At 40.8% G+C, this 10336-nt stretch overlaps 1 protein-coding gene across 1 annotated transcript; it reads left to right on the top strand.

The window, feature by feature from the left end:
- The first annotated feature begins 3102 nt into the window (after nucleotides 1–3102).
- Nucleotides 3103–8468, top strand: LOC115772399 (40S ribosomal protein S17-like). Its single transcript, XM_030718630.1, has 5 exons — nucleotides 3103–3221; nucleotides 3919–4070; nucleotides 6329–6434; nucleotides 6669–6734; nucleotides 8345–8468. The coding sequence occupies exons 1-5, from the start codon at nucleotides 3219–3221 to the stop codon at nucleotides 8420–8422; spliced, it is 405 nt and encodes a 134-aa protein (XP_030574490.1). The 5' UTR covers nucleotides 3103–3218; the 3' UTR covers nucleotides 8423–8468.
- Nucleotides 8469–10336: the final 1868 nt, after the last annotated feature.

Below are 10336 nucleotides of genomic sequence, written 5' to 3'. Positions count from 1 at the left end.
TTTGTATCTGCATGGCTTACCTGGAGACGATCTCTCTCTCTCTCCAGTGAATTTCCTCACCTGTAGGGCTCGTATACTGTTGGGTCGGTGAGTCAGGTTTGGCTTTCAGGCCTCATGTAAAATACATCAAACATTTTTCGTGTCTTCATTCCATTTCGATGGCCGTTATTTCTTACACCGTTCACTTCAGTCAGATTTTGGATGTGTGTAACTTAGTCAAAGCAAAGGACGGTTAAAGTGTGAATGAACGGCTTCGGCCTCTTTGGGTTCTCTGGCACTTTTTCCTTGTTGCTGTACTGTAGACTTGTGTTGGATTTACTGTATGTTTTTCTTTGCGGGAGAGGCTTAGGTTGACATTTGCTACAATATTGTGATGATTATTTGAACTGTAAATTGTACAGAGTTCAGTTGTCTGTTTTCTGTTGGGAATCCATATAAAATTGTATTCTGATAATTTTTTTTTTTTGTTTGTTTTGTTTCTCAGACTGTGGAAAATCAAATTGTACAGCTCCAAGAGTTTATCCTCCTCCCTCTGCATTGTTTTTTTTTTTGTTTGTTTTGTTTTGTTTTTTTTAAACAGCCTATGATTAAGAGGAATCTTAAATCTGTAAATAGATATTATTGTGCTGAAATATGAATGTCACTTCAAATATGTATTTGAATGAGTTAGTCAAGGGCTTCAAGAATGAAGGACCCACATTTCTTCTTTTTATGGTTTCATATGTTTGATTTGCAGAAAGGTAAAGGTCCTTTTTATCTGAGATGCCTGTTTTCTTTTTTTTTTAATTTTGCTCTTTGGATTCGTATAATACAATGTGTCACACATGAACCTTATAAAAATCACTTTTTATTCCCTCCACACCTAAAGGGAAACTCCAATTTGCACCCTTTTTTATGTAAAATAAAAGATCTCTCCACCTTGTGGGAATGTCTTTTGTAAGACTTTTGCACTAACTGCTTCAGCAATTTTGACTTTATTCAAGTATTTAATGTGTATAAATTATGAACACAGTAGATTTGGACCTCCCAGATTAAAAAAAAACATGCTGCCTTCAGCTCAGTATGTGCGTGAGTATTTCAGAGACAAACTTCTATCAGCTCAGCTCTGCTGGTCCGTTTGAAGAAACAATAATGCGTTTTGGAGCCTGACCGATATAGGAGACCAATACCGATATTTGGAAAATTTAAAAATCCAATATATCAGCCAATATTTTTACAACAGGGAAGTTTTAGAATACCCTCTGGTGGACAAACTGGAACTCTCTCAATATGGTTGAAAGGTATTCCTCATTCAGTGCTTGTTAAATTTTAATTTACTGGTCAGCATAAATGCTGATACGGTAGTTCAAATGGCTACTATCTGCCTGCCAATAAATTGCAACTTTAGTACAATAGAACTAGGAGGGCACTCAGAGCGCATGCCTCCCCCACCCCAAATTTTCCATGTGCTGATACTACACTGCAAAATATACCACCCAATGTTGTTGTTGTACTCCATCATAACAACAACAGCATTCTGGATCATTCGATCCCGAATCGTCGTTCGATCATGAACAAACTTTGCTGTATGACAGAACCTACAGTCATGTTGCACCCCAGTTCTTTTCAGAGGATTTTGACTTCCTTATCCTCATAAGGTTGGATGCAAATATGTGAATATTTTCCCTGTCTCACCATGGTAAAGAATTCTTTTAAAAATTCCTGGCTCCAGATCAGGAGCACCACCAAAATGTAATGAATAGTTCCTTGTACCACCCCCAACAGCTCCAGAGGTTTTCACTGAAATCTGTTCACAATGATCCTACAGACAGACCAGCACAACTAAAAAAAGTAACAATGCCACCCCTGTTATGACATCATTTTGTCAATTTTATTTATTAGAGAGGGGTTGAACATAAGTACCAGTACATAAGTAAGTTTTGGGATAACTTAGCAGGTTAAAATATATTTTACAATCTAAAATCACATTTCCCAAAATGCATCTTGGGCTGTGATGATCTTTGTCCCATTGGGGCTGCTTTTCAGAGAATGTATGAAAATAGATCATTTTAATTTGTAGCAATAAATAAAAATTTTAAATTCACTGAGACCTTTGCACAGTGTTCCCCAGTTTTTGAATTTACTGTATGGTATCAAATACAGTCACTGGCTTTTCCAAATATGGCACACTGGGAAATGTTTTATTTAATTACAAGTTCCAACATTTATTCAAATCTTAAGGTACCAGGAGTTGATTTTAAAGCATTTTTCATATATTTACCAGTTTGAAGTAGGTAAAACAGATTTGCCAATATGTCCTCAGTATGTCATCTTGCTTAAATGTACCTAGACTATATTTAATGTTTATTGGTGGTGTAATTTTTAAAAAATTACATAACATTTGAAATATGTATTTTGCTGTGACTTATTTACAGCTACGCTAAAATGCAAACATCAGAAGCAAAATGCTTTTTGTATTTTGTATTTTAAATATATATTGTATTTTAAATTTTTGTATATTTTAAATTTTTGTATACTCAATCATCCATATTTAAACATGGGTATAGCACAATGACAAAGGCCCCATTATTCACATACAAGTGGGAAATGTAAAAGTTAACTTTATATCCAGTATTTTTTTAAAAAAGCAGGTAAGCATAAAATGATGACTTTAACAAAACAAAAACAAACTGTTGCTTCTCTATTCTTGTATTACTGCAGCAGCAGTACGTATAGGTATGGAAGTTTGTTTCCACTACTGAAAAAAATAAGCGTTTCTTGCCATCTTTTCTTGCCAAATGTCAGATTATCTCAAAATCTTAACTTCATGCAAAATATGTATTTTTTTTTTTATTATTGTCAATTTTGACTTTATAAGTCTCAGACCAACGCTAACCATGACCTTTTCTCTAATCCTAGATTTTAAGATAAGAACCAAATTTTTGACTTTGACGGTAAAAAAAAAAAAAAAAAAAATATATATATATATATATATATATATATATATATATATATATATATATATAACAAAAGTGGCGGTTCCATATGAAAGTGACGTTTTTTTAATGAATAAACTGCTGTAACATTTACAAAACATGAAACGTCTCACTATATTGTGCAGTTCTCTCCTCCCACCGCTAGGTGGCGGCCTTGATCGCTAGGTTGTAGCAACACAGCCGCTAAACTATAAACTTCCGGTGTGGCCTGTCGCGGCCTCTTTTCCACCGGTCCGGATCAACATGGTGAGTATTCAGAGAACAGTTCACTCAGCTGTCCTTCATAATCCTCCTCAATCCTCGCTGCCTGTCCTCTCACTGAGCGATTACGAGCGTCCGTCCGCACACAGACGACATAAAGATTCGGAAACGGGTGTTTTCGATGCACTTTGGTGGAGTTAAACATGTAAACAGGCTGACGGCTCCCAGGCTAATCGGGCGCTGAGCCGAGGTTTCGCGGTGCACCGAACCTGCGAGGAGTCGGCGCCGGTTCCGCCTGTGTTCCGCCTGCTCCTCAGAGTTTGTGTCCCGTTGGTTGTGTAGACGGACAGTTTGTTTATAACGACATGTCTAATGTTTTCGTTTAGCCATCTTTACGGGGTTCGCGTGTCGCTAATCAGTCACTCAAGGATAGTAATCTTGTTTTAAGTGTGCTTGGAATGCATTTTATAGTTATTGGTCCTCAGTTATATCCTCTAAATGTAATTTATAGAAGTTTGAAAAATGAAAACCTCACAGTTGATTATATATAACGTGTTCTACAAAATCATTTCAACATGCAGCTAAGAGTGACACATCTCCCCATTAAAAGCTCTCATACTTTTTCTCTCTCAAAGTGCCTTGTTTAGCATGCTTATAGTTCATAGATGTGGATGTAGATAAACGCATATATGCCTGCGCCTGAAAGCTAAGGAGTGTGTATGTGCGCGCTCTTTCCCCTCAGGGTCGAGTCAGGACCAAGACGGTCAAGAAGGCCGCCAGGGTCATCATCGAGAAGTACTACACACGACTGGGCAATGACTTCCACACCAACAAGAGGGTATGCGAGGAGATCGCCATCATCCCCAGCAAGCCTCTGCGCAACAAGATTGCAGGGTGAGTGGGGCTCCAGCTGCTGGCTGAGCCCGTTCAGACCTCCCGTCGTGATTTGTTCAGTGCAGAAGCCTTGCTTGTGTCTTTTGTGCTCACCTCAGATTTATGACAGAGGATTTCCGCAGTGGTATGAGATGGGTTTCTCAGGGTCATGATTGAGTGTACCATATGATGGGTAACTTGCTTTTCTTTTTAGCAAAAGGAGTCAGAAATGTTTGAGCAGTTTCTGGAGGTGTAGAAACTAGTCACATTGGCGGGTTTGTGTCTCAGCGTTTGAGAGCAGTGGTGTCTGCTGTTGTTTATTCGTCACAGCTTCCTCAGAGATCAAACATTATTTATGGACCCGTCAGAGCACACCACACAGAGAAATGTCTGAGAAACCCTGAGAGCGTCCTCATGTTCTGGTTGGCCTGGTCCTCACACAGATGAAGGTGTATATGGTGTCTGCTAGTACTGCAGTTCAAGTGTTGATGTAGCAGGTAATAATTTTTCAAGTGCAGCTAACGCTGACTGCTTCTCATCGTTCTGTTGCACCCTGTGATCCATCAGTGGGGTCCTCTGTAGGGAGTTGCAGAAAATGCCTGTTGTGTTGTCTTGCAGAAGCATTTTTGATGGCAGTAAACAGCTGCTGACGTGCAAACACGTTGCTTTCTCTGTGACAACTACTCTTACTCAGTATTTGCCTCTTGGATGCTCTTGATGTGAAGCTGTAGTGTTGAAGGCATGCAGTTTTTTTTTTTTTTTTTGCTGCAGATGTCACCACAGACACTCTGTTTATCCTTGCCAGTTAACCTAATCCATGCATGTGTTTGGACTGTGGGAGAGAACCGGCTGGTGGATTTGAACCCGTGCCCTCCTTACTGTGGGGGTGACAGTGCTAACCACCGTGCTGCCCTCATCAGATAAATTAATGTGGTTTTGATATTAACGCTGCTGAGTAAGAATATAGATAAAGTTGAAAGGTGTTTTAACAACTGTGCTGTTCAGTCGTTTTAAATCAAACTCTGGTTCCTTTTCCCTCCTTGGTGTGGCTGTTGTGTCCAGATGTGAACACGGTAATCAAATCAAGAGTGCGGATCAAAACAACTGCATGGTCCAGTTCCAAAATAACTCCAGAGCAGTTTGTTTGTGGCGAGAATGTGATGTGGGATGTGGCAGAGTATAATAGATGTGCAGAGTACAGATTTGCCTGAAATATTGGCCAGATAAATACAAATGTTAGGAGGAGAAACTCCATGTTATCCACTAGTTCAGAACACAGAACCTTTGTTTTTACTTTTGTTGCTCCTGTGCAGACACATCTGGCCAGTAAGCGGACTGGGGTTTGTGCAGACTCAGCAGAAACTCATCAACTGATTTGGACCAGAGTAAATGAACTATAGGTTTGAAAACACCCTAAGATGCTCAGTGCTCACATGTAGTTTCACATTCAGATTATTGCCACGTTTAAAAGACACGATCCAGACATCTGACTTTGTGTTAGCTTTCAAAACAGCCTCGATGGTGTAGCTTTGAGCCTCAGAGTTGAGTTTTTCAATCAGCTGTTTAAATGTCTGGAGTGCAGAGATGGAGAAAAGTGAATCAGCAGCTTTCCTCAGAGACCTGCCTGTCCTGCTTTCCTGCAGCTCTTCATCTCAATGAAACGTGAACACTGTTTTATTCTCGGATTGAGGCTTACTCATTTCTGCAGGAGAAACCAGCATGTTGGCCTCTTTGTTTCACATTTAGCGGGCTGCACTTGTGTGTCATCAGAGCTTTGTTATAACGCACACACTTTAGTGTAGATAACATTTTTTTAAGGGCTGAAGGGCAGCATTGATATTAATAACATTTTGTGTCAGATTTTTTTTTTATCAGTTGCTTGATTTTTCTCATCAATTTTCTTTGTGAGAAAAAAGCGAGGCTCACACAGTTCAGCACTGACACACCTGTTTTGTGGTTTCTTGAATGAACACAGTGAATAATCAGAGTGGAAATGAGGTTTAAATGTGACTCTGGTGTAAAGAAGCTCCTGGCACAAGTTTCACATCAAGCTTCTGCAGATGAAATGAATTGAAGAGCTTTGAGGAGAATTCATCAAATGATTGTTGCAGCTGAAATAGTTTTTGCTGTTGCTAACATGTAACCAGTTCATATTTCTGCGTACTCCAAGTCAGCAACAGTTATCAGTGTTATAATACATCATCGGGGCTGCACACTGTAACTGTAAAGTCTTTTGTTGTGGCTTTCTAATCGTGTGTTCCTGCTCACGTGTGTCTCAGGTATGTAACACACCTGATGAAGCGTATCCAGCGTGGCCCAGTCAGAGGAATCTCAATCAAGCTGCAGGAAGAGGAGAGAGAGAGGAGGGACAACTACGTCCCAGAGGTCAGTTTACTCTCTTCTCTGTCCTACCTGTGACAGCAGACTGCAGCTGTTACCTGTGCTTTGGTTGGACACTTTATCACAGGGTGCTTTCAGCATCTGCAGCACCAGTGTCCCCGGGTTCAGTGACACCAAAGCGTCTTTGGTGTCACTGAATATTTCTCTCCAGCTGTTGATGGGATGAACATGGTGGGAAAAGACGGTTCAGATGGCTCATTTGTGTCTCTCATCCTCTAGATTTCTGCTCTGGACCAGGAGATCATTGAGGTGGACCCAGACACCAAGGAAATGCTCAAGATGCTGGTGAGTGTCAGACATGCTACTTTTCCACCGCCGAGGTTCTGGAGCCAGAGCAACTTCCCGTGCCGATCCCAGTGAACCGGCGAAACGATTAAGAAGGGGCCCGCGTTCCCACCGCGTTTCTGTGAACTGCTCCTTTACGTATGAGCGTGGGCGGGTCCTCGTCGGGACACGGAAGCCGAAGCGCACAAACGTGGGAGAACACGCTCCCCTTTCTTGTGCTGCAAATACGTTTTACGGTCCAAAGCAAACTACTGCAGCATCTGTGTGCAGCACAGAGGGAAACACAGACAGCGATTAGAGCAAGATGACAAGTACGCACTTTGTGTCCTTTTATCTGAACCGACACAAAGCAGCAAGTTCAGCCTTAGAGCCCAACCTAATTCACAGCCGTGAAAATCGCTTTGCTTTTCTCACGTAATACACATGTATGTGATGTTGAGACGGCAGAGTCACGCCCCTCTGCCGCTTTTGGCACGCGTTCCTGGTTCCAGACCAGCTAGTGTGCGGGGCTGGAATTGAACCCGTTTTTCGGCCGAGCACTGAGTGCTTCCGCGGTGGAAAACCCGCCTAACGGTTCAAATTACAGCACGGGCTCTGGAACCCTGTTGGTGGGAAAGAGGCCATAGTCTCTGCTGCTTTAATTGGTGTCTGTAAATGACTTAAAAAGTGGCACTGTGATTGTTGCCAAATAATTAAAATTCCTTCCGAATTTGTGGCAGAACCCTGACTTAGGAATCTTTTTAAAATACACTTAATATTTTGATAAAAAAAAACACAATCGGTACATAGCACAGAAATTGCAAGGCATGATTTATATCAATCGTACATCTTTAACTACCAGTGTGTTTGGTGTGGGGGGGTAGTAGTTATGCACACATTAAATGAGTACATTAAAAAGGGTGGGGCAGTCACCTGCACATTTACTCCGTGTAACAAAAGGTTTTATTTTAAATGACATTTGAATCCCACTTTGATCGCTGTCTGCTCAGAACCTCTGAACAGAGGAGAGCCGACCCATATTTATACATAATGCACCCGTTAAGGCTGAGAGCTCTTTGGTGCAGGGTGTTGTCAAACTGGGGTGATAAATATTAATACATTATAGGCATAGGAAATGTATATATCCAAACAGGAACGGCTGGCACATCTTCCACTTTTCTCTGTGACTTCTGTAAACATTTTCCTGATGAGTTTATGGGCTTGTTAAATTTTGGTCATTCCAAGAGTCACAAATGATTTGTGCACTGGCTAATGATTTGTGATGGTCAAGTCATCAGCCAATGAGGGTGCAGTGTCCTGGCTCAGCTCATCACAGCAGCTGCGTCCACCTTTAATCTGAGTGAAAGTAACTATGTGGAAAACCAGAGAAAATCTGAGTTATTGTGCTGCCTGACAAGAAGCAGTGAGACACGTAGGGAATCCTTTTTCTGTCATGTTTGTCCATCGTGCTTTGAGTATCTCAGAAACTGTGCAGGTGACATGTTTTATTTTTTATTTTTACAGTTGAGTGACAGTGCAGACAGAAGCTGAACTGTTACTGAACAAGCAGCGTTTCAGAATTTGGAGAAATAATTTATTTAAATCATTAAAACTTGTTCTTTCTCTTGCAGGACTTTGGTGGCCTTTCCAACCTTCAAGTCACTCAGCCATCCATTGGGATGAACTTCAAAACACCACGAGGACTTTAAAATTAATAGCCTAAGAATAAAGACAGTTGTTTAAAAAAATACTCTACTTAAAGCCTCTTTGATCTTTCCTAAAATATACATGAACAGTAAGGTGTAACTGCACATTTTCATCAGGCAAATGGTGTCAAACTGTTATTAGAGCAAAACTTTCACTTACTGAGGCAGCCAATAGAGCTTTGGATAGGCAGTAGTGCAAAGTAACTATGCTCAGTGTTATTTCCATAGTGCCAATTCACATAGTCACCTCTAGGTTTCGAAAGACCCAACAATATTAGAAACACCGATCAGATGACTCCCTATGAGCAAGTGCTTGTCAGCATTGGGAAGGAACAACTCAAACTTCCAGCAGAACCAGGCTCAGGGAGGGGCAGCCGTCTGCTGTGACAGAGTGAAAACATAGTGATGGGATGAAACTGAATTGCATGCAGTAATGGCAAATAGTGCATTATGGGAAGTCCCTCAACAGCCCCAGACTATGTGAGCATATGTACATAAAAGCACTGAATTATGAATTAGAGGTTCTTGTATTACACTACATTCTGCTTCAGTACAGGTACAGTAGTATTAACTAGTTACTGAAGTTCTCCTTTTATGCAAGGATGACAAACATTTCATGGCTCCTTAAAACACTGTGTAGTGATCGGTCAATGAAATTATGCAAAGCAGCGGGCTAATATGAAACTGGGCCACGGGTCAGGGAGACTGAAGAGCATCAGCATTGGTGGTCTGCACTCTTGGACCCTTCTAAATATTTTAAAACTAAGATTCAGAAAACATTGTAAAGAGCTCACTTGTTATTGTGGGTAATACATTTACCAACTGCAGAGATTTATGTAACAATCAGAATAATCTATAGTGAAAAATGTTAATTGCAGCCAAAGACCAATTTTGACAAATTCTTACATATAATCAGCCATTATTACAGTCGCCTAGAATTTGTGGTACTTTTGCTACTACTTTGGGGAAAATACAGATTTTAGATGTTTCTGTTTAAATGATGTGCCAATACTACATTTTTACATTTAATTCTATAGCCTATGTTTTAGGTTACGTCATATTACAATCGCTGCATTCAGTTTCTGTGGGTAAGAGCAAAACAAATTTCTACATAGCACATCTGAAGTGGTCACAACACAGCAACACGCTGCAAAATGTTGACTTGGAAATATAAGCAAAGGAAATAAATTTTTAAAATTAAAGCCGCAAGCGGCGCGCTCGAGCCGTGCCGCGCTCGGAGGTTGTCGCGGACGGGAGAGTCGCTGGCTCACCTGGTTGCTGTCAGCCCAGTAGGCTACCCGTACCTCGCGTCGTTCGGCCGCTGAACGTCTCCCGCGTCCACTAGGTGGCGTCTGCGAGTACCCACCAATTACGTGTCATGATACTCTGCCAGAGGTCACTAATAGGCGGACCTCGGTCCGGATTCGGACCGAAATGATGTCTCATGCGGACCTGAACCTAATACCAAAACAGAAATGACCACTTAAAATCTTGAGCGATTTCTGGTTTACCGGCGCAGCTTTTACAGTCCTTACGGTAGTGGTGAAGCGTCCAAGGAAACCCACAGACCAATTGCATGCGAGTTTGGCCATACCACGTGATACCACCAAGCTGGTTCCTGCCTGCCGGTAAACTTTGTAACAAACGGGGTTATTATAGTTAACGGAAACGGAAATAATGGAAAGTGGAAAAAAAATTTTTTCATCAACTGAAATAAAAACTATAAAAGCAAAAAATGATAACTAAAACTATTGTGAGTTCACAAAACTAAAACTGAAATTATGATAAAAAATGACCTTCGTTTTCGTTATTTTATTTCCACTAGGTGGCGCTTCGACTGTTATTAAATATTGTCATATGTATGTGTTCAGGGCTGGACCCTCATCCTATTTAAGAAGTTTGGTCCAGATTGGATGA

The sequence above is a fragment of the Archocentrus centrarchus genome, chromosome 3, assembly GCF_007364275.1.
Source record: "Archocentrus centrarchus isolate MPI-CPG fArcCen1 chromosome 3, fArcCen1, whole genome shotgun sequence".
Lineage (NCBI taxonomy): Eukaryota > Metazoa > Chordata > Actinopteri > Cichliformes > Cichlidae > Archocentrus > Archocentrus centrarchus.
This window is presented reverse-complemented; position numbering and strand designations above follow the sequence as displayed.